The 25758-nt window shown below is 37.5% G+C and overlaps 2 protein-coding genes across 11 annotated transcripts in view; one reads left to right on the top strand and one right to left on the bottom strand.

Moving 5' to 3' along the window:
- Window positions 1-10613, bottom strand: part of lrrfip1a (leucine rich repeat (in FLII) interacting protein 1a) — a 55003-nt gene extending 44390 nt beyond the window's left edge. For all 10 annotated transcript variants that reach the window (XM_042425962.1, XM_042425963.1, XM_042425953.1 and 7 more), the window contains exon 1: window positions 10029-10613. In XM_042425962.1, the coding sequence (XP_042281896.1) occupies window positions 10029-10118 (90 nt within the window). In that variant the 5' untranslated portion in view covers window positions 10119-10613. The remainder of the gene's footprint in view (window positions 1-10028) is intronic.
- Window positions 10614-15095: 4482 nt separating this feature from the next.
- Window positions 15096-19590, top strand: LOC121907401 (ras-related protein Rab-17-like). The gene is made up of 5 exons (XM_042426930.1): window positions 15096-15251; window positions 16348-16499; window positions 16593-16718; window positions 16798-16891; window positions 18417-19590. Exons 1-5 carry the CDS (start codon window positions 15158-15160, stop codon window positions 18545-18547), a joined length of 597 nt encoding a protein of 198 aa, XP_042282864.1. The 5' UTR covers window positions 15096-15157; the 3' UTR covers window positions 18548-19590.
- Window positions 19591-25758: the final 6168 nt, after the last annotated feature.

Below are 25758 nucleotides of genomic sequence, written 5' to 3'. Positions count from 1 at the left end.
TTTTCTTCTGGTAAATAAGAAATGTCATCATCTTATCAACCTTTTAGTCTCTGTGCAGTAAATTCTGGCTAATTCTGATAACATCATATCTGTGAAAAGTCAATCCTTCTATCTTTAAGTCAAAGGCAAAACAACAGCAAGTACACAGAGTTCCTGAACTAGTGTCACACAACTGTTGTCTCTTATAATGTGATGTTGTGTGAATATCTGTTGCCGAAACATTTCCTTCAATTGGCTTTTCTTGGGAGTCAATTATCTATGTTTGGTGCTTGTGTTGTGATATTTCTTCATGTCAGGCAGTGAGCTAATCAAAAATAAGTCTGGGACTTTATCGCTCTGTCCTTGACAAAGTCTGATAAGATGTATTTTAAATTAGATTGAAGTGTTGTCAATACTGTCAAAAAGGTTCCTGCACAGACATACTGTAGCTTGTAACGGTTCGTGTATTTGTACCAAACTGTTCGGTACAGGACGTTTGGTTTGGTTTGCTCTGTAACCCAAACAATTACTGTCAAAATCTGCTTTGCCAACCCAACCGGTCAAAGCAGATGGCCGCCCACCAAGATCCAGGTTCTGCTTGAGGTTTCTACCCGTTAAAGGGGAGTTTTTCCTTACCGCTGTCGCCAAGTGCTGCTCATGGGGGAATTGTTGGGTCTCTGTAAATTAAAGAGTATGGTCTAGACCTGCTCTATGTGAAAAGTGCCCTGAGATGACTTTTGTTGTGATTTGGCGCTATATAAATAAAAATTGATTGATTGATTGATTGAAAATAGTTTCATAATCCACTTACACCAACGTGTGGTGCAACAATTTTAGTGTTTTAGTCCACCTGGGACGTTTTGGCAGCGTACCACTTGGCTGTAGCGTGCTAATGGATGTATGCTTGGCCAGTTATCCCGTTTACTCTGGTTACCCTGGTTACCCTGGTTACCCCATGCTCATGTAGCATGGACAATCCTCCTATGACACTGACCGAGTGCAACAGTATTATTAAAATATGCTCGTTACCTCCGTATTTAAACGATATCCTGTCTCCCTGTCCCCTCTCCGCGACAGTCGGCTTTTCACTTTTTGAGCGAAGCCATTCAGAACGACTATAAACACATTTGATTTCTGACATGGACAAACAAAACACGTCATAAGAACCAGTTCTGAGAAGCTATAAATCATCACAGCTGTCAGCATGTGTCCCAACGCCTTACAGGAAACAGAAAGGTTGTTTTCTTTTTCCAGTGCGGCACAATGAACAGCTGTCAGCAGTTTTCACATCACAAACAATGAACAACAGCATCAGAACACCAGTCTTGCAGGTAAAACATGAGACTCATGATGGTAAATGTCTCGATTTTTACATAAATCTAATCTATATCATGTTATCGGCAGTGTTCAAAGATGTTCCTATGTGAAGAGAGGTGTGTATGAGTACTAAATAACCTTGATTGTAATCTGTTTTCCACAAAGACACAGTTGTTTTGACTCTCCAACACATGGAAGACATTTAGGAAGATAATTCTTCAGCTAATAGTCAATATTTATCAAGGTGCTGTCAAGTTAAATTTAACAACATTCACAGGCCAACTATGTGCTTACGAACAGACTCAGCTGGAAATAAACTATAACTGGGTGTGATCTTTGGGTGTAATTCATACCAGGACTGAACTTCACCAGAAGCTTCCAGGAAAGTCAGTTTGCTTCAGGCTAAATTCCAGGACTGTAATCATTATGGTGATAATCAATACCTGACACCAAACTGAGGAGAAAACACTGTGGTACACTGTGCTTCAAGGTAAACAACTATAAACACTGATGGCTAAAAGCCTAAAAACAGTTCTCTAGTGGACCAAAAATCTTAGAAACAGTCTTTTGTTGTTATTTATGACTTAATTATGGTTCAACTTTATTTTTATTTAGTGTTTCTTTGCTGTTTATGAGAGGGACCTTATCATATACCCACTAATCTGTTCTTCAGTGAGTCAGTGTCAGTTTGCAACCTAGAAAAAACTGTTTATGGTTATATGTATGTGTATGAATCTACTAGAAGCTAATGTTAGTAGTGGTTAGTGGTTACAAACTATTTAGCATTAGCACTGGTTAAATTGGCAAATGGCTGGCAAGTGGGTTTGCTATCAAAACCCAACAGTCTGTTTAGGTTTAAGACATTATCAACAAACAACTTACAGATTCCTATTGAACAAATCTGATCTTATTTGTACTATAGAGAGCCAAAGTAAAACTAAAGATTCTGCTCCAGAAGTAAGAAAACCCCATTCAAAATCCCACTGACGTGTGTAACTATGCTAATAAATAAAAATCCAGCCTCTGAACAGAACCTCTCTCAACAGTATGTCATGTCACTTGCTTTGTATGTTTAGACAAGGATAGTAGTTTTTAAAAAAAATGATTTAATATCGTTGTTTATTAAATATTTTCTTTTCAGCGGCTTTTAATGAACACCATTTCCCATAAGCCCTAGATGTTTGCAGGCTTAACATCACCGCTCGACAGAGGAGGAGTGTTGAGGGGTCACAGCTAGCTCAGACATGTCTGTAATAACAGCAGGACAGAGAGGAGCGAACGCTGTAGACAGTAGAGATTACAAGTAGAAAGTTGACTGCAGCTCCAAATTAATCGTTTAATTTTGTTAAAATCCTGAAGGTTTCAACTTCTGAGAGCAGCTGCTGGAGTGGATAACGAGTCGTCTTCAAATATGAAAAGTAAACTCCAGGAACGTGCTTCATTTTTTCAGAAATACTGATGAAAGAGTTACAGAAGCTAGTGGAACAGAGGTTAACCCGGACATAATGTCATGACATAATGTCTCTCTACTTACATTTACTTGCTCCTCTACATAAATAACCAACACTTAAATCAAAGTAATCACTTTCATGTAGTTATGTTGCTAAAATTTGATCACAGACACATAAAATTTAATGTCAATATTGGAATCAAATTTGGCTGTGTGGAGATTTGTGGTTCAACTACTCAATCTCCTGAGTATTATATAAAAATACATGCACATACTAAAAGTTACTGTAAGGAGCTTTAAGGAAAACAAAACCCACCAATGGAGTGCCTGATATATGTAGGAGACTGAAAATGATTGTGGGTTTATGTAAGGAAATTGGATTGTAGGTAATTCCGGTTTTAAAAGGCCCAAAGCAAGCTCAAATATGGACTAGCACATATGGACTAACATACAGAAGTAGATGAACAAGCTGAAATCCCCTGAGGCGAGATCTAGCATGTGGGGATTTGATTAATCCTTTTTTACCAAATTGTCCTCTTGTCCTCAGAGCTTTATGAGTGACTGATTGGTAAATAATCACCAAAACCAGAAGCTGCAGTTGGATATTTTCAGCTGACTGATTCAATAAACGTGGATAGATATTTTTCCTGGAACCAAAACAAACAAGTGATGAAAGTGATTGTGAGGTTAGAAAACCTGCTGCGATAGTGTTGATAGTACACACTTATCATCTTAACTGCCTATTTTTACATTCCTTGCTTGCATATAATATTTAAGCTGTAGTACAGCTGGGACCTGAACTCATCATGCAGATCTTTATCACTGGATGTTCACTGGATTCCCGGCATTAACGGCGTCTTATATATCACTCATGATAATACCAGTGTAAATCTTAATGCCATATAAATGTGTCATATCAAGTTATTTATGGTGTTGTGACGTGTTGACATGACTATGACCAGTAGGGCTGCAATTAATATTTATTTTCATTATCAATTAATCTACCAATTGTTTTCCCAGTGATTTGATTAACTAGTTTATGGAACGTTCAAAAAATTGTGGAAAAATCTAAATTCACAATTTCTAAAAAGGCCACAGTGACGTCTTCAGTTGTCTTATGTTGTCTAACAGTCCAAAACCTTGAGATATTCCATTCACTGTCATATATGACAAAGAAAAACAGCAAATCATCACATTTGAGAAGCTGGAACCAGAAATGTTTTGCTTCAAAAATGACTAAAAATGATAATTCAATTATATTCAATGGTAGAAGATTAATGTTGATCAACTAACTGATAAATCATTGCAGTTTAATGTACAGTAGCGCCACAAATGGTTGAAAGTGAATATAACATTGCTGCTGCCTTCACTGTGGAGTAAGTTTTAAAAACTTCAGTTACGTGGACGTGCGACCCTTAAGAGAAAAAGCACTAAATCCTAACTACATTGACCAGGTGGCCTCCAGGTCTGATTCAGCTCAGGTGACAAAGGCTGATCAATCATAACATTGTACATTCACACTGTGGTAATTAATCAGAACAGCACGCCAGCAAACAGCCTCTTCAGTCACAGTCAGGTGAGGATTTGTGAGGAAAAAGTCACCACATAAAAGGACAAGTCAAGGTCTCCACATCCACATGACGTACATTGTGTCATCTGACAGATGTCTGCCAAGGTCCACATGCATCCCTGTTAAATTTATTAATGCATGGACTGTACCACTAAGTGATGACACATCATTTTCTTTTTCTAGTGTGCATAGAAGTGTGTGTGCATCCACGTCCATATTGAGGTATGAACAGAGCTGACAGCTGCTGGTAAGATAACAAGCTGAAGTTAGTTTGATAATCAGCAGCTGGACATGTTTCACCCAGTAAGGTCTGTATTGAGTTGAAGTTCATTTAAAGTTCATTAATTAGCTGGACTCCTGACTACTATCAGTATAACAAGTCTATTTACATCAGTGACTCTGATAAGAGCGCAGAGCAAACGCTCTGCTCTTCCAAAGTATCTGACTCACCGTTTGTCACACAGACTGAATACAGGAGCTGACGGTATAAATCTGACCACATCAGCTGAAATCATCTGTAGATAATTTCAATAAATCATCAAAAACAGAAAAAAAGCAACACAAAACCCTTGATATATTGTGATATAAGGCCATATCACCCACTCCTATCTAGTAGGCGTTGTCTAGAGTTGTTGGTCATAAATTGCTGATGGTTCTTGATCTTTACAAGGTGGAATGGATGAGCCACTAGCTACTATGTTTCTCCACAATAAGAGATTTTTTATAGAAATATTTTCTAAAATAAATAAATAAATAAATAACTCAACAAATCTAATAAAGTTCAAAAACAGCGTAACTCATGCAGGCTTTCAGTGTGGGTTGAGGTTGCTGTTGATAGTCACTGGTGAAGTTTAAAGATCGTCCACCAACACAGGTGGGTTTAGTTTTACCTGATGACACTTTCTCTCAGGACAGTGTTTCTTTATTGACATGTCCCTGACTCTGTTAAGATTTGTTGCAGGTCAGGACCAGTAGGCCTTTTTCACATTAGACATTTTGATTTGTGACAGTAGGTAAAGCACAGAAGTTACGAATAACGCCGAAAACGTCCCAATAAGTCATGACGGTGTGATAGTGAACCAGCAAGCATAACACCAAACTGAAGCAGCTAAATGAAATTCAGCCATCATTCATTTTATTATTAAGCTTTTCCTACTGTGACATGTCAAAATATCTTCTGTGAAAAAGACCTATTACGCCTTTATTTTCCTAATTAGTACAGGAAGTTTTGTGACCTCATTCCTTAGTTCTAACCCTAACCATAACCCTAACCATAACCCTAACCCATCAACCTGAGCAGAGGTCTGATAAGCCAGGACCATATTAATCAATGACTCTAATGAATCTTCTGCTGATAGTTTGGTTTGATTAAATATTTACAGAATCAATAATTCTTTGTAAATTATGTCCTTGACCACCTCCAGGACTGGATTTTACCGAGTGGGATGACATAATAATACTCTTGCATTCATGGAAGCCAGGTAACCTCAACTAAATACCATCCACCACTAAAAAACAACAGAACAATGTGAATTGGCTTGACTGCATATTCATGAATATTCCACAATTAATCTCTATATGTCGTCACAGCCCTGGCACATTTTTTCACATTACAATCCATTTAAGAGTAATGAAGGCCGACAACAGCGTGCCGTCCTCACTGATACAAATCAGTGTTTACAGGTGGATTCAGATTGTTTGACAGAAGAAGGGAACCAACTCCCTAAAATACAGAATTACTAACACTCTGGTATTCAGAGCTGGCATTCTTTCCTGCTGTGTGGTCTTCTGCTGTTTGGTTCAAGCTTAGTCAGGTTTACAGTGCCGACACTTCTTCTCTGAACCCTGTGATAGTGGGAGGAGAGGAGAAAAGAACAGCAACATAACACTAATGGACTGTTTCCACAACCTAATACAGAAGCTAAAACCACCACCAGCATCATCAAACATCTGCTCCATACAGACTAACTTTATACAACAATGACTATTAAGTCCACACAGAAACTTTCCACATTTTCATGCCGGCAGGATGAACAGTTGGCGAGCCACATCCTCCTCCTCCTCCTACATCCCCATCCCCCACCCTTAGACCCGATCTAAAATTGGGGTGCAGCAACAGCTGATCTTTCAGGACCGTCTATTTTTAAAACTCTTTTGCAGAACAGGCCAACTCATCAGGGCTGACATACCATCCTGTCAGAAGAGTGCCAGTGAGGGACTTGACCCCTCTGCTACTTAAAGGAACAGACTTTCTCTTTGGTGAACAGACGTGATGTGACAGAAAACAGGCCACAATGATGGTCTTGTTGTTGGAGTTGTGCCTAACTACCACAAGAAACAGATGAGGATTCACTCATCGAAGAGAATCTCCTGTTTGGATGTTGTGTGTCTCTGCTGCTGCTGCTGCTGCTGTTGACTGAATGACTGTGCAGGTCAAACTCCTCGTCTCCTCAAAACCTCAGCCGTCGACATTCTTGCCACTGCAAGTAGACTGCAGATAGTTCAACAAGAGACGATTACCAGCAACAGGAATGTGCAACCTCAGACACACTACTGCAGTGTAAATAGTCAGCTAAGCAGTGCAGGGAAGATAACATTCAATCTGTGTAGGGTTTGGCACTGGCACAAGGGCCACTCACAGCTAGGGAAATGATGACTATAGAGTGTGAGTGTGTTTGTCAGTTAAGAATGACATGCAAATTTGCTGAAACATCCGGGGTTGGGTTAGCACAGACCCAACTTCCTCTCTACTTTGTCGCAGCGGCCCTGAATCAGGGCGATGGCTACAATGGCAGAGTTCAGGTTTTATGTTCTTAAATTTGGCAGCAGGATCATCATCCTTTCATTTTTAAAAATGCATTCTCAACAGGAAATAAATGGTACACTTTATGTTCCTGTCCATATTCCATAAATATAAATGATTACATCCTCAGAGACAGATGCACAGTGCTGCTTCCTATCATTAAATGTCAGGTTTTTGCATCGTGTTGTAGACGGTTGGTATTTTCCTTTGAAATAAAACTCATAAATATTGATTTTCAGCCTGTTTTTCACACCTCAATTGCACAAGTGTAGACAAAAGCTTGCAAGGCTTCACACTTCAAACACAGCCACTTAAGTCCTGAAGACATACTAGACATTATTCCTACCACAAAACATCAATTTATCCTCCACTAGTCTCATTATAATAAAGAGATTAGAAAGCTGGAAACAGTGTAAACGTGTCAAAACACGACTCCAGCACCCGTTAGAAACAATTGCTGCCAACAACTCCAGTCCTGCATTATTGAGGGGTAGCACGACCATTCCTGCAGGTTAGCACATGAAAGGCTTTTTATGAAGTTCAGTAAACCATTTTAAAATCAGCTGCAGGTCACATTTACAAGAGCTGCCACTGCACAGTGTTTCATGCAGTTTAAAAACACAGATAGATATTTCTGGAAAGAACAGTAAACAATATAATGTGGAAGTGCAAAAATTACATTATAGAAATGTTTTGGCACCTTTAATATACAGTTTTTTGACTGATACATCAGTTTAGGTTATTATCCAGCTGGGTCATCTCTTCTACACCTATTATATTTTATTTACACCATCTACTACTAACAGTAATCAGCTACTACTTAATTTAAAGGACTATTCTTTTAAATTTATCATATTTTTGCTCATCAAATAAAAATTGTGTACACTTCTACACCAACAACTATCTATAATTTTGTCATCCTGATTTTTCCATATTGTCATTTTGCTATTTTGCACCACTCTGTACACACAACAGCTATTTCCTGTCTGTCTGTCCTGACAGACAGATAAAACTCCTCTGTTGCATCTCTTGAGGTTTCTTCCATTTCTTTCACTGTGAAATGACTTTTTTGGGGGGGGGAGTTTTTTTCATTTAGAATAGAGGACGTCTTATCTTGTAAAGCAGATTGTCTTTTCCCTTGAGTCATGTTTGTGATTTGTGATACTGAACCACATAAAAACAGATGACTTGACAGCAATAACCGTGTTTATTCTGTGTAATTGTCACTTATAACGATACTCTTCCTCTCCAGCTTTTGTATTAAATGCATCAACCAGGAAGAGTTTATATATTACCAGTTGGGCTGCAACTAACGGTTATCGATTCATTTCTTGATTAATCATAAATCGTTAGGTCTATTAAATGTCATAAATTGTGGAAAATGCAAGTCACAAGTTCCAAGAGTCCAAGATGATGTGTTCTGATATCTTACTTTGTCGGCAAACAGTCCAAAACCCAAAGATATTCAGTTTACCATCATATAGTACATGTAAGCCATAAATTATACCATTTAAGGAGCTGAAACCTATGATTATTTGCCGTTTCTGTTTGAAAATGGCTTCAACGATTATCAAATTGTCGATTAATTTTCTGAAGTACAGCAGCAGACTATGTTTAATTATTGTCAATTTTTATATTGTATTGACATTGACTGAAACCATTTTTGCTGCCAGCAAGGCTGCAGGAAGTTAATCTTAAACTTAATAGTGTACTTTGGTGTAACCTATCAATAACTCACTGTTAATGATCACTCCATGGAAGTGATGAAGCTTTGGTGGTGATCATAAATTCTGAGCACCTTCCTTTTTCATCAAAACACAAAACTATGGATAAACTATGATTCGAGACATGAAAGCAGGAAACTTGAAGTCAATGAATATCAGAAAGTGTCTTCTCTAACAACAAAAACTATAGAGGCAAACTGTGAAGAAGCACATCTGCCAGTATGTAGGTTTTGGGGTCAAATATTACCAGTGGTGGAAGAAGTATTCAGATCATTTATTTAAGTAAAACTACAAAAGTATTAGCAGCAAAATGTAGTCCAGTGGTTCCCAACCTAGGGGTCGGGCCCCTCCAAAGGGTCAGCAGATAAATCTGAGGGGTTGTGAGATGATTAACGGGAGAGAAAAGAAGAAAAAACAAAGTTCTGATACACTGATGGGTTTTTAGTTTTTGGACTTTTTCTCTAATCTTTGATTTTTGGTAAGGTCAGAAACCACTGGTTTAAAGGTCCAGTGTGTAGAATTTGGTGGCATCTAGCAGAACGGACTTGCCAGAAATGGAATATAATATTTATATGTTTTAATTAGTGTATAATCACCTGAAAATAAAAATCATTGTGTTTTCATTACCTTAGAATGATCCCTTTATATCTACATAAGGAGTGGGTCCTCATCCACGGAGCCCACCATGTTGCGCCGCCATGTTTCTACAGTAGCCCAGAATAGACAAACCAAACACTAGCGCTAGAGAGGGCTTTTAGCGTTTTTCGTGAGTTTCGCGGCCACCATAGGTTCTCTTACATAGTTAAGTGGAGGGATATTCCTCATCACTAGATGCCACTAAATCCTACACACTGCACCTTTAATCTTTAACAATGTGTTGAATTTTAAAAGCTTGTTTTATTATCCATTGTGTCAAATCTTCATCTGAAAAGTAACTAAAGCTGTCAAATAAATGTAGAGGAGTAGAAAGTACAATATTTCCCTCTGAAATGTAGTGGAGTGGAAGTATTAAGCATAAAAATTAAGCATAAAACAGAAATACTCAAGTAAAGTACAAGTACCCCAAAATTATACTTAAGTGTAGTACTTGAGTACTTAGTTACTCTCAACCATTGTATGATACACAGAGCTGAGGAGGAAGACCAGTCCATGAGTTTTTACACAGCATACAAATTCTCCACTCACCTCTCTCGCTATCAGATTTAGGGCATCGTCCTCTGCCGTCGACCTCTCCTTCTTGGTGGATCTTTTCCGTCCTGTGCCCTGGGTCCCCATGTTTTTTAATCAAACACTCAAATGTCAATAAACTCACACTTGTGGTCCAACTGTGCACCGAATAATCCACACAGAGCTGTAGTTAGTGGCTCTCATGTGTCGCTGAGATGTAGATTCACAGACGAGGAGATGAAGTAAACCCGTGGCTGGTGAGTCTCACAGCATGGCTCATTGTCATACATCCGTCTTCACACTTCTTCCTGTGTTTCTGAAACGACGCAAATGTCTCAAACTGCCAGCGAGCACGTGTGTTTCTGACGCGTTTACTGGCAAATTCATTCACAACCGTCCACTGCGTTTGTTAATCCCCGGAAATTAAACAAACACTGATCTGAGAATAAAAAAAAAACAATATTAACTTTAACTAAACCCTGTAAAAACGTCTTAGACTGCTCTGGTGTTGAATAGCAGCAGTGTAACTCCACCAACTGACGGAGTCACAGTAACAGACTCGAACCTGTCACACTGACGAACTTCAAAGCCTGTACTCAATCATGCCGCCTTCACGGGATGTCGGATATATGGATTTCAATCAGTGCGTGGAATACTATGTGACAGTGGGGGAGTCCCGGTACGGTGGGCGGTACAGACGGAGAAGGCATACATCAGCCACTAGATCCAAGTAGCCTAAAGATACAAGAACAAGCGCGTTTTTTTATTGGTCTATTTGTTTGTTCTGTGATTGAAGGACTGTTTAAAGTTATATTATGCAGGATTTACAAAAGTAATCCCTCTCAATCATCACAATGACCCACTAGAAGTGTGTGGTGGTGTATCTATCTACAGAGACCCTGCCCTCTGCCTGTATTTTCTTATTATTTCGCTGTGTTTCCGGATGTTTTTGTGGGTGTGCAGGCCACAGCCAATAACAGGGTGTGACGCTGGGACTCTCTATCTCTGTCTCTCTCTTTTGCTCCGCTCTGTTCTCTGCTCTCTGTGTCATGGACGTATAAAGAGCCTCAGTTATGTGTGTCTGCTTGATCAAGGGCGGGGCTGAGCTACACACACAGACCAGAGAGGCCACAGCGGACTGGATGAAGCGCTGCATTCACACAAAATCCGGTGATGCAGCAAAACACCAAAAAATCCTGCATAGTATACCTTTAAGGATTTTTAACGACTTTTTTTTTCTTGGAGATGAATTCACCAATTTAAATATTAAACCTGTAGCAGCTCTTCTCAGTTAGAATATATTTAACATATTTTTGTATTGTAAATTCTTTCTTTTTTATATTATTGAGGATTACCTAATTTTGTGTATATTTTTGACTATTATACACCACAACACTAAGGCAGATACTATTACTACATAGCAATAAACCTGTTTCTGATTCTGATTCTAAATAAAGGACTTTTAATTTGTATATAGTATGAATTAGTACATGTTCACATGTCACATTTTTTATGGGACATTTAAATATGCATTCAGTAGCATTCACATGCTGTAAATGCTTCAACTGCAATATATATTATTTATTGTGTTATTATGAAAACAATCAAAGATTTCGATGGTTATATAGAAATAAACCTTACTGTGTAGATACATTGGAAATAATGGGGCCCATTCTTGAGAACATACCCCTTAAAATTTCATTTTGAGATTTTCAGGGGGTCCAAGCTGTCAGTTAAGGAGTCCCAGACCCCTGAGACCACCTGTATGTCGCACACTCCTTACAATAGTATCACAGGTTATAGACCAGTGGTAGGCAAATAAAAAACATTTGTCCCCTAAACGAAGCTGAAGTTTTCCCTTTTATAAATTGCATCAAATCTTTTACATGACTCTTCATAAATCCGTGGTAGGTAACAATGTAAACACAAGGCACATGTAGCCTAAATCCCAGTAAATATGAGCTTGTAATCTACCCCCAAATAAACAGTGCTGAAAAAATCTGGCCCATAGTTGAACTTATTGCTGACCCCTGTTATAGGCTATTGATAATATAAAAGCAAAAAAAAAAAATATGGTACCTTAGTAAAAGTAATGTTAGTGGGAGGAAATCTTTACGTTGAAAGGTAAAAGTTGTTTTTGCTGTATTGTGTGTGCTGTATTAAACGCCAACTACACTTTCTTTACTACATCCTGACTTTATCTTGCATATTTTTTTTTATAGCTTTTGACAGTTACATTTATTTTAATCACAAAAGTCAGTGGCTGTGGGAACTTTTTTAGTGTGGTTTCTACAGGAAATGAGTCAAGTAATAACTAAAATAGATCTATTTACAAGTCTAAATTTTACAACACCACATGCTACCATCTGCTGTTCTTTGTAGTCTTAAAATGTCCTTTAGCCTGTAGCCAGTGGTGGAAAGTAACTAAGTACATTTAGTCAAGTACTGTACTGAAGTAGAATCTTGAGGTACTTGTACTTTACTTGAGTATTTCCATCTGATGTTACTTTATACTTCTACTTCACTACATTTCAGAGGGAAATATTGTACTTTCTACTCCACTACATTTATGTGACAGCTTTAGTTACTTTTCAGATGAAGATTTGACACAATGGATAATATAACAAGCTTTGAAAATACAACACATTGTTAAAGATGAAACCAGTGGTTTCCAACCTTTTTGTCTTTTGACGTCTTACAAAAAGCAGTGTGTAGTCGGGGTCACATTTCACATGTCTATGAGTTGTTAACAGCTTCACCAAACAGTGATTTTTCCCTTTAAACTTCTCACATGGTTTCATTTCAATAAATAAAAGATTAGAGAAAAAGTCCAAAAACTGAAAACAGATTTGTGTATCAGAACTTTGTTTTTTCTTCCTTCTTCTCCCATTAATTATCTCAACCCCTAGGTTGAGAACCACTGGACTAAACTAGCTAACTGTATATAAAGTAGTTGAAACTAGCTCCACCTCCAGCAGCTACAACAGTAACATGCTGCTCTAACACTGATGCTTCACTATTAATAATCTAATGGTGTCATATATAATAATATATCAGTCAGAGGAACCAAACCACTATTTTTACTACAATACTTTAACTACATCAAGCTCATAATACTTGTACTTACTTGTATTCGTATGTAATGTACTTTTACTTATGTAGTATTATTCATGCAGATCTTTGACTTGTAATGGAGTATTTTCACATTGCTTATTGGTACTTTTACTTAAGTAAAGGGTCTTAACACTTCTTCCACCACTGCCTGCAGCTACATGACAGTTGCACATATTTTATTTTATACTGCAAGGAAAGAGGAGTAAATGAATGAGTGTTATCTGCTTCTCTTAACTTCTAAATCACACCCTCAGAAAGTTTTCCCATCACAATATTTCAGACTCTAGCTAAGGCACTAAGTCTCAGGCGTTTACACGCAGCACTTGAATGCAGCACCAACCTCTGGACAGGGACTCCATACATGTTCAGGGGTTCAGTTTCAGACAGAAACCACAGCTCCCGCATGGGCTATCGCACTCTCTCACTCCCCTCTGCTATTTTTAATGATGACCATGGAGCTCTAAAAACAGCCCTATGTTTCTTAAAGAGATAGACAAGTGCTCAAACTTTGAATGGCTTTTTACTGCCTATGAACTCATCACAATGTAGATACCAGCATGTTGATGTGTAACCTTATTGAACAGTTTTTATATTGTGTTATTTTTAGAGTTTCCATCACAATTAATGTGGAATAATTATATCAGGGAATATGGGATTCCCTAACATACACTGTTTTATGATGGTGTATTTTGTAACGATCCTTTAATCATTGCTATGTGAACTACTTCGAATTGCAATCTTTCCAGAGAGGCACCATATAAATAACTTTTGATTCTATTATTAGAACACATTTTATGTTTTATTTAATTAAGGCCGAATTACATGTCTGTCATTACATTAAATAATATTCACAAATTTGTGAGGAGTGAAATGCTAATGGTGCATTGGTGTTCTTTTGTTTTATTAATATTTTAAAACTGTGAGACAGGATGTTACGATGCTTTAAAAGAATCTTATTATCTACCAACACATTTAATTTATTTTAATATGGTATTGATAAGTTATTGATTGCACATGCCAAGACACACATCAGTCAGGGTTAAATTATGATTTTGAGTATACAGTAATATAGTTTGTATTATTCAATCAATAATTATATTTTGTATTTGTGATTCTTATTGAGTCAGTTGTAGTTTTTGTTTTTTTTTTGGTTGATTTTTCTTTGAACATCACAAAAGAATATCAAACGCTCTATTTAATACAGACACATGCACTTAAACTGTGAGGCTGTCAGTTTATTATTAAAGCACATGCTGCCCTCTTGTGATGATACAGTGTAACGTCAGCTGATACACAGGAAGAAAACAGTCCAGCCGTAAAATCCCTCAGTATAGCTTACTGTAGGATATATGTACACAAACAAAGTGGACACAGTACATTTCTAATAGTTAATCTTCCATAAATGACTTGTTTTCTTTATGTTATTTATGAATACATTAATGTATTAGAAGGAAACTGAATTGAGTCTCTGTTTGAATCTGACATGTGGCTTAGTAGAGGGGAAACTACACCAAACCAGAGAAGTTCTCATCTTCCTCTTTGGTTTCTTACAAATCTTCCCCAGTGTCATTATCAGGAAACATGACCACTGATTTAAACTTGTGGTCATTCTGTATAAGGTCTGATCAGCACAAAGATTGAGTATGAATGTGCTGGAAAGTTTTATGGCTCAGTAGTGAGTGTGCACAAGGAAGTGAAATCATGCTGGCCTTTTACAAGTTAGGACTGGACTTTGCTTTTACTTTTATTTTCTGTAAATCACCGTGAAGCCAGAGACTCTCACAACAAAGGACACACATTATCTCCTCTGAACAATTTGGAGTAGCTGTTGCTTCTTACCAGGGACAATACAGATTCCAGCATCAGGACTTGAGGACTTTCTTAGACTTTTTGTGTCTTGCCTGCCTGTTTTTTTTTCACTGGTTTGGATTTAACTGAATCTTTTAATGGGGGAAACTCTTCCAAGGGCGCCAGGAGGAGCTCAGCTAAACAGTGACACTTTGAGAAGACAATTCCGGACCCTCAGGGTTAAGATGGTACTTCTGGGAAGCTCAGGAGTGGGAAAATCAAGTTTGGCCCTGCGATTTGGCAAGGATGAGTTCAGAAATACATCACCGACTGTGGGCTGTGAGTTCATGACACTGGAATAACATTTACTAACAATGAAAACAAGATTTATCTTGAAGTAATAATTCAAAACTTGGGGAAATGCACTTAGTTGCTTTTTTTGCCAGGAATTAGATGAGAAGATTGATAGCACCCTCATGTTTGTCCGTTGCACATGAAGCTACAGGAGACAATTAGTTGAGCTTAGTTAAACACAGGAAGCAGCATTATGTCCTTTGTTTAGTTCATACGAAAAAGTGGAAAAGCTGTGGGTTTGCAGGGGGTTATTTCTTGGCTGGGTATAGTGACTTGTGCCTGTAAATCCACAACACTTTGGCTTTGTATGGATTAAACAATTGAGATATAATATGTTGATAAGTCAGCTTTAGAGTTGCTGGTTGTTACCTTTGGCAGAGCCAGGCTAGTGACACACACACACACACACACACACACACACACACACACACACACCGAATAATATATCAGTTATTGCAGAACGGGTACTTTGACTTTAATACTTTAAGTACATTTTGCTGCTAATACTTATTAACTTTTACTTATTTTTTTCATGCAGGACTTTTACTTTTAATTAAGTATTTTTACATTGCCGTATTGGTCTGACTGATCTAAATACTTCCTCTATCACTTTGCACATGTAGCCAGTAGAGTTGTTTGATAATTGGGGTGACTTGATTAAACTTTTTGGTATTAGTCAGGTTATGGGCAGCTGCACTTCAAATGAACTGAAGCTGTTAGATTTAACAGGAAGACAGAAGTGAGGTGTTTCCAAGTCTGACTGACATAGAGAATTACACATTTTTGAAATACTTCTTCAGTGATGGAAGGCCACTTTGGTGATCCTTCTCATCTAACTCTGGACAAGAAAGTGAATAAACATATTTCCCAAAATGTCAAACTATTCCTTTAACGTTCGTCATTCATCATTGTTTGATCTACTAACTGATAACAGCACTATTACATCTAACGTGTGATTTCATACACATGTTCTGATTGCCGGCTGACTGTAAATATGATCCAGTTAAAATAATCTGAAGTTTTAGTGGTGAATGAATGAACCCCGTCTGGTGGAACTGTGCTGTCTGCCCCCCCCCCCCAGGTGCGTACCTGACCAAGGTGGTGCATCTGAATGATGTCACTCTTCGCTTTGAGATATGGGACACGGCAGGGCAGGAAAAATACCACAGTGTCACTCCACTTTACTACAGAGGAGCCCACGCTGCACTCTTGGTCTATGATATCAGCAAAAGGGTAAAAGACACAGACTACTGACTTGTAGCAAGACTTATCTTGTCTTTTCCTGACTGGTTTATGAGCCATATTTGTGTCTTAATGTCACCATAGGAAACATTCATCAGAGTTCAAGTGTGGCTCAAAGAGCTGGAGAAACAGTACACCGCAGGATCTACTGTCATATGGCTGGTAGGCAACAAGGGAGATCTGACTCAGGATCGGCAAGTCTCAGTGCAGGTAACAGACACAGAGAATAAACTTCCTCAATCCCAATAATTAATATATGCAGATCTGATTTCTGTCTGTCATCACACAGGAAGGACAGAATCTAGCCAATGACAGGGGATTATCCTTCATAGAGACATCAGCCCTGTCAGGGGATCACATCAGTGAGCTGCTGCAAGCTGTGGGTAAGTAAATGTGTGTAGAGACAAACAAATACCATAGATGTATATATACACAGATACACAGATACCACACAGGGGGCTGCCAGTCATTGTATTGATGTGTCAACATGGTCACCACAAGTATTTTGTAGTGAGAGGTCTATCTGCTCTTACAGCTATCATAACTCACAGAGTTGTCAATCAATCAATCAATCAATCAATCCATCAATCAGTCAATCAGTCATTTTTCCTGCAGTGTATGTGTAGTCATTTATGTGTAATACAGAATACTTTGTTGATCAAAAATGATGGTTTTCATACCAAAATACTGTCTAATGCAAAGTAACAGCAGGCAAATATTCCTATTATAAATTAAAGTGGAGCCTATGTTTTGTAATTAATTTAGAAGTATATTCTGTTTTCATATTGTGCAGTAATTGGCTACTATGATGTTTAAAAAAAACTACAGGATAAGGACTCAATAACTTATAAAGTAACTTTGAATAGCTAAAACTATTAAAAATGTCAGTGGATGTCAACATGCTTCACAATTCTGTTTGAATGATATTCATATTTTCACCGACTGACATTTCCCTCACTATTCACATAAATTAAGTAAGTGATATCATAAGTTTGTGCAAGCAGTTCCAGTGTAAACAGCAGGAAAATTACTTGTGGGCTGCATGTTTGCATATAAGAGACACGATCAATATAAATGAAGCCCTAATAAGTCAAGTCAACAATAAAAGCAACGTTTATTCTTTGAGGGTTGCTGGTTTGGCTCCTACAGTATGTGTTCATGTGGCTGTATCCAAGGTTTCTGTCAACAAATGAAATAATAAAGAATGATAAAAAATGGAAGCTGCAAATTGCCATCACTCATAAATTCACAACAGGACAGAACAGAACAAAGATTAATAGCTACTTGACAATGCTTACAGTGATAACTGTATAATAAATCCAATATGTTGTTGACAGTAGAGTCTTGTGCAATAACTACTCGCCCATAAAATTATTCCTTGAACCTCGATTTTGGCATTTCTTTCTTTAGAACATCCAAATGCAGCTCTCTGCTGCAGAGAGTAGCTAGAACCCGGCTGCAATATGGCAAAGTCACAGCCTGGATGTGGCATCAACATGTATATATATCTATGAGAAAATACAATAAGAAAATTGCATTGGGATATTTATTAACTTAGTATGACCTCCAAGGCTAGTCTGTGTTTTAGCCCACAATGAAATGCTTTAGCCTGAAAAGAGATCTGCCTGACAGACTCACAAAAGTACAATGAAGAGCCACTCGCCTACCACAAGAGAGCAGTAGATACCAACATGAAGATCAAGTGTACTTCATCATCATGAATCTAGAGGTATCTACGTGCAGTAAGAAAAGTGCAAAACATTGAGGTCTGAGGTGGGTTTCTGCTACCAAAAATACAGGGTGACAGTCCTCTCTTATTGCTTGAGCTCCTGGCTGCTAAAATGTCTGCATGTTCCTGTGCAATGCAACTGCGAGTGTTGGACCTTCTTTAACAGTGCTATGTTTCAGCCCACAGAGTGTACGAGTGTGTTGGAGCGCAGCAGGGAGGTCTGTCAGAGTGGCAGGAGACACCGCTTCTGGATCTGCAACATAAAGACACATTCAATCCTTTTGCATCCTGCTGCAAAGTTGGGCCCTAACCTCTACAACTCCATCAGTTTTATCGATGTATGTCACATTTTCTCTCCGTCTTAATCAGTTTAAAGCTACACAAGGCAGCTGAAAGCAGGTACATTTCAAATCTGTCAAAGGCTTGCAGATTCTAAATCTAATTCTCTGCCTTTTTGATTCCTGATCCAATGCACAACACTGCTTTTATCCTTAAGAGAACAACCAATGAATGCATGTTCAGGATATTTTACTTCATTACCAGAGAAGAATTAAGGCTTTAAGCTATTCAGTATCATACATGACGGACAAGTCCTTGGCTTTGGGGTTACAGTTTACTTTTAACTCCATTTGTTGATGATCTTTGCTGGTTCTGATTTCCCTCAGTGGGTTCAGGATCAACCTCCAGCAGACTGTAAATGCTCGGAGTCTTTGCCAGATGTCGAACTGATACCAATTACTTTGATTCAGTGTCTCCTGCCTTGTGACTGTCTGTGTGTGATCACACTTGAGCAGAAATCCCTCAGAGAGGCAGAGTTCAGTCGAGTGTGGTTCCCCAAATTCCTTTTGCACAATAGAGACCCTGTCGAGGTTCAAAAAGGTAATAATTGAACCAGATTTATGACAGTCTAAGTTTTGGATGCGTTTCCATCGTGCAACAATATTCTGCATGCTGCTGTCTTGGAGGCAGAAATGAGAACTTTTATAGTACAGAAAGAACTTTAAAACATGTCTTGAATATTTCATGTTTTTACTGGCTGTCACTCTTTGTCTAGTTCTGCCAACTTATGGTATACTAAACCAATGAGAGTGTTGTTTTTAAAGGAATAGTTAAATATCAATTTCATGTCTGTGCATTAAGCATTGAGCTGGAGTCAGGATATGTTTATCTTGCTTTGTCCCAGACTTCTGACTCACCACCTTCATTTGTTCAGCAATTTAAACAGAATTTATTAAGTTAAGGTGAGTTTTTATTTATATAAGACATTTTATACACAAGGAAAATCACAGTGCTTTACATCATGCAAAAGATTATAAGGACAATAACAATAAAAACAAGACTAAAAGAAGCAAGTGAAAGTAATAGAAAAGTAAAATACATAAAATTAGATAAAAAGTAAAAGAGTATCAAATGGCAGCGTAAAGGATAAAAATGATGAAGTGCAGCTCCCAAATTTAATTAAAAGCAAATATATGTGTCTTCCATGTAGATTTAAAAATGGAAATCTTTAGGCCATTTCTTCCAGGTGTGAGCAGCATAGAAACTAAAAGCAGCTTCACTGTGTTTAGTTATAACTTTAGGAACCACAGGTAGACCAGTACCAGCTGACCGAAGAGCTCTGCAAGGTTCTTACTGTTCATACTGTGACAAGAATAAGTAAAATTCATTCAGTCAATTCAATCTGATTATCCGGCTAATGTCTAATTTAATATAAAAATGAAGCAGCTCCAAACAGGCTACGCACAGCAGAATCTCGTCATCACATTAAGGGTGCCAATATGTTCAGAGCCAAAAAACAACACCTGTCCTCATCAGCCAGATCCAGCAATCCTTGCTACAGCTGGAGACACTGCAAACAACTACTTGGTGCCAATAGGTGTATTTCTGAACTTTGGACACAGCCAGTTTTTTTTTTTTCCCAAAATTTTGAGCTGTTCTAAATTTCATAACAGTTTCTGGCCCTGAAAACAGTTTTATGGCTGAATGAATACACTAGTCTAGAGCCATAAGTTCTGCTGCTACATGACTATAGAGATTTTTTTCTTTGATTTGTAAATGTGTGTCATAAAAGAATATGCTGTGCTTTGAAATGGGATTAACTTCACAATGCAGGAAAAAAAAACACACTATCACAAATAATAAAGTAATACAAATACAATCTCCTCACTGACATTAGGGAAAATGCTTGTGTCATTTTCTCCCTTACAGTTTGAAGCTGAAACTCCATGTGCAAGTGACTAAATCCCCTGCAGTCAATCATTTGCTCTTTGCGCAATATTCTCATTTTCTCCATACACACAACAATCTGCTTGTCTGCTGGATGGCTCAAAAGGTGGACTTTTTCCTGCTCAGTGATTTAAAACATCACTTAGCTTATAGATAATAAATTGTCACTGAAAAGAGGCTTTAGTGCTGATTGAAACCAAGCTTCTGTACGGCTGGGGAGGCTGCTTGCCCTCGTTTGGTTTGGATGCCTCTCAGAAACAAAGGAACACCTCACGCTGAGCACATGAAGTGCAGTAGAAGTAAAACAAAATTTGGTTGTCATTATGAGTGCATAAATCTTGTGAATAAAAAGCAACTTTCAGTTCTGTAGTTTCACAACTTGCAGATGTGCAAACCTCTTGAGTGAACTCAGTCAAATGTGTTTCTTCATTTTTAACTGTTGAGCTGTAAATTAATCCATAGTGAAAATAAAACAATGAAGAACTGGAGTCTATTTCTTATTCAAAAGATGCAAAAGTAAAGTAACTCATTCTCCATTCTTGACTTAATTGAATTGAAAGTTTTTTGATGTACAGATGTTATGAAATGCTCTATTGTGACAACACAAATCTTTAGGGAGTAACTACACCCTTGCTAATAATCCTGCTTGTGCTGCCATCTACTGGCTACTACATGTTCTGCACAACAGTTGCATGACAGCCAGGCCAAGGAACAGTACCAGGCTGTGTAATGTATGGTGACACAATGTAGTAGTCAGGCTAGCTGTAACTAGATCATTTGCTAGGATGTTTATTGTCGGCTGAACACCGTTACCTGTACAAGCTATATTGATTCTGTTATTCTTTATGTCATTAAAATGTTAAAATGTCTTTGTATTTGAGTATGAAATGATTATTGAAAATGATGTGATATCACATTTTGGAGCAAGGCTGTTCAATCAGTTAGTTTCATGATCACTGTTTTTATGTCTGAAATGTTTTTACTGATAATTACATAATACACACTTAAAAACTGAATGAAGGTAAAAGGATAGGAAAACACATTTTCCCTTTGCTGTAAAAAGTTTTACACATTCTTATCTTTGTGTTGTGTAAACTTGTGATGTTTTGAACTTCTTTTACAGTTTTACAGTAAGAGTAGCCTCGTTAGCAATAAAGGCTAAAGAAAAGTAGCCTACTGATGCCTTCTGCTGCATAAACCTTGCCTTGCACATCATAGTGTTCCCTACAGAGTCTCCCTGGTGGTGTAATGGAAATACAATTGAAACTGCAGGTCATGTGATGGGCTTTAGACCAGGAAGACCTTTTCCAAAACAACCATTTGGCTGAAAAACAGTAAAGAGAATTTGTTTCATACACATTCACACATACACAGACTAAATATTTGAACCAAGCTGCTGTGAACGGCCTTACATGTTTGTGTTGACTCTGCTGCAGCAAACACAGCTGTAAGATCTTTGAGACAAATGAAGAAATGAGGCTTCAAACTGAACAAATTTAAACGTAAAGCAAATCTGACATCAATGTTTGTCAATATGAATGAAGATTTGTTGATTCAACTTAACACCTAAAGGTTATTGAACTTGTTATCTGTAGTTTAGTTAACTTGGTTGATTTTACATTTTCAAAATTCATGATACAACTTTGTCAAATCACATTTTTAAGGCGATTTCTAAGTTGAACCAGCTTAATATGTTCTACAGTGTGCCATCCATGTGTATGGAGAGTCGGCCTCTTCTGCCAGAGATGGACTCAGATACTCATAAGCAACATGTCCACAAATAGAAGCCTGAAGAACTTTTTCAGCATATGCACCCACTGAGTAACTGTCATTGGAAAGAACTGGATGCCATCCAGCAACACAGTACAGTTCTCTCAAATCTTCACATTTCACTACAGTCCAACGATATTTCACAGCTGGGTGTAGTGCAACTGATTTCAGCTTTTTCACTGAAGTCTTTAAAACTGGGGGATACAAAAAATAACGCTTGACATTGCATTCTAATTTTATTCTTTTATGTAATTTATGTGGTTGTTCATCCATGTAATTAGCATACAAAACGCTTTCCAGGACTTTCTAAAGTACAAGTCAACAGTCACATTCTTACTTCTGCCTTCTTAATGCAATGCAATCAAAGAATAAAATAAAACAAACACAAATAATCTACATAAAACTTAATAAGTAACTCATATGTGTATTCTCCAAACTCCGAAATAATGGTCTGACTCATTATTAAAACCTCCAGAATGGAACAAAACAAATGTGAATAATTGGACACCCACAGCATTTTCACTGTGCGATCCAAACATTGCTGTCACTCTCAGCTGTTGGTCTGTAAACTCTGGCTGTGATAAAAGCCAGATGTTCATTTCTCCTTGCAACTTTTCGGCCAAATCGTCCAACGGGTCTGATGCCTCTGCCTGTATACCAGGATGCATCGATGTCTGGATCTGAAAAAAAAAAAAAAATCAGAAAACAATTACTTACTTAAAGGACCAGTGTGTAACATTTAGTGGCATCTAGCGGTGAGGTTGCAGATCACAACCGACTGAATACACCTCCCCCTCACCTTCCAATCATGTAGGAGAACCAACAGTAAGCCCTCTCTAGAGCCAGAGTTTGGTTTGTCCATTCTGGGCTACTGTAGAAACAGTGAGCTCCGTATAAGGGGAACCGCTCCCTTTGTAGACATAAAGGGCTCATTCTAAGGCAACAAAAACACAATGATTCCTATTTTCAGGTGATTATACACTAATTAAAACATACTTATGAATATTATTTTCCATCTCTGCCGAGTCCGTTCCATTAGATGCCACTAAATTCTACACACTGACCCCTAAAACATGATATAACAATAATGTAACCTTAATAATGTGCTACTGATAACTAAAACTGCCAAAACATTTGTTCAAGTGTTGGTATGCTGACAAAAAATGAAGAGAAATAGTTACTTTAGGGCTTGTTATTGTTTTAAAAATAAGGTTAAATGCATCTAAACCCAAAGTGGTCAATATTGAATAAATGAATAAATAAATAACAAGTTGAACAAATACAAATGAGATATATAATATGAGCATGATATTCTGAAATGATCCAATAAATAATTTTAAGCTTGTTATTATAAAGTGATATTTTATTTATTTATTTATATTTGTATTATTTTATTTCACAGTGATTATTATTTAATTTTTGTTCAGGCATTTTTAAACATTCACATTTACCCACTGATCGCTTTACTTTATAAATAAATTGGTTATTGTAAATGGAGAAAACGGGGAAAGTTATGTGATTGGCTGACTATGTGATGAAAAACCAAAATAAATAAAAGCTTCAGAAGCAAAAGCTAACTTTGGAAAATATAAACTGTTTACTGAATTAAATGCAAATGAGCGGCAAAAAACTCTGGCAACGTCACAAGAAACAGGATAATATAACATTTCATTATAATCAGATAATGTTATATTTATGTATTTAATATTGACCCACTTTGGGTCATATAATTGTGTCAGTCAGGCATCTCTTACTTCTGATAATCATGGAACCGCCTCGATGAGGTCCACATAAAGCTTGACTCAGCAACAGAAAGACAACACAGAGTATTGCACACACCCTCATTGCAACTTGACCTGCACCAAAGAAAAAACATAAAATCAGTCACATCTACACCCAACATGTGTCGAATTCAGCTGATACAGAGGATCATCAGAGCTGACAGTTTTAATGGGTGGTTGAATAATTGAGTAGATCTGTGCTCTCTGCTGATAAAGTAAATTACAAAGAATTAGAAAGTCATATATTTCTACAGCACACATTAATGTCTAATAAAACCAAATGACTGGAACCTGCAGAGTTGTCTGTTTTGAAGTAATTTTAATAAACTGTAAATCTTCTCTGGCTTCAAAATGAAAATTAATTTGCTCCTGCTGTCTGAAAATTGCAGCACAGATGAGTAAACTGTGCCAGAGAAAGTGTGAGAGTTGAAAGACAGAACAAGGATCAGGGTTAAAGTAACAGTCTGATTAGGTTTTTTCCCCCTTAATCTCAGCAGACGTTCTGGCTTTACTTTGCCTTGATTACACGGTTGCATCATCTCTGATCCAAACTATATTTGACGTGGTTTTCATCACAGCAAATATGAAAACTTACCGTGAGTAGAAATGTTTGTAGGATGGTTGAGCTGCAGCACCAAACTTCACTTGCTGTTTCTGTATCTTTCAGTAAAAGCTACAGGTGCAGCAATGGTGACCACAGCAAATCCTTCTCTCCCTCTAAGTATGAAATGACATCCTATTATAATCCCAATGACTGGACGCAAGAAAAGAGTAATTATATTGAGACTAATTGACTCAATAAATGTGTTCTCACCTGCGCTAGGCGGTGGATGCACCTCTGAGGTTTTGGTGTCTCTGGGTGTTGGTTTGAGTTTATCAGCGTTTCATCATCTCTTTATATTCCAACAGGAGGGGCAGCAATGTGTTGATATGCTGATGTCACCCACCTCTCAAGAACAATGTATACTGTTCTTACGCTACATGTGACGTCATTGGAAAATTATTGCTTTTTTTATCATGAAAATTTACCTTTTTTTTAGCTGGACTGACTGATTTTGTTAGATCAAAGAAGTTCCTTCCAGCTGCTCATTGTTAAGATTTGACAATTCAGCACATGTGCTGGTTTAACTTTCAAACATTAACAGTGGAGCCGGGAGCTTATTTGCATTTTGAGGGTGTTGTTGGATGCTATAACAAACTAAATCTTTAAAGAGGTCATTTGAAAGATCCAACATCTTTATGTGAGAGATGCATTTCACTTGTCAAAGTCATGTGAACTTTTCCTCGTTAAAAGCAACAATATATAAGACAAAAGCATGCAATAAATGTGGAAATTATGTGTATTTCTACTTTAATATTTGTGTATTTTGGAACGACCTCTCTGGAATGTCCCATTGCTAAAACATTTTGAAGTTTAAGGACTTGAAAGCAGCTTTTGAGTGCAAACTTTCCTGCTGATTTAAGAAACCGACAGAGCAAATGTTCAGTTATGGCACCATAACAGGCAAAAATAAATGATATTTGAAGTTGCTGACACTGTATCGATAATGATAAATGATTAGCTGAGGTTATGGTGAATTAATGTAATTCTGCAACAGACAGAGGCAACAAAAGCAATTATGTTGGTTAAAATGATCTTTATAAGGTCAAAAACTACATTAGTTTTTACAACAAAAGAAAAATAAAGATAAAACAACAGCATCAGTTTAGTTTGTAAATAATTTAATAAGACTAATGAGGCAAA

The sequence above is a fragment of the Thunnus maccoyii genome, chromosome 11 (genome assembly GCF_910596095.1).
Source record: "Thunnus maccoyii chromosome 11, fThuMac1.1, whole genome shotgun sequence".
Taxonomy (NCBI): domain Eukaryota; kingdom Metazoa; phylum Chordata; class Actinopteri; order Scombriformes; family Scombridae; genus Thunnus; species Thunnus maccoyii.
Note: the sequence above shows the minus strand (reverse complement) of the source record. Positions and strands in the feature narration are given on the sequence as shown.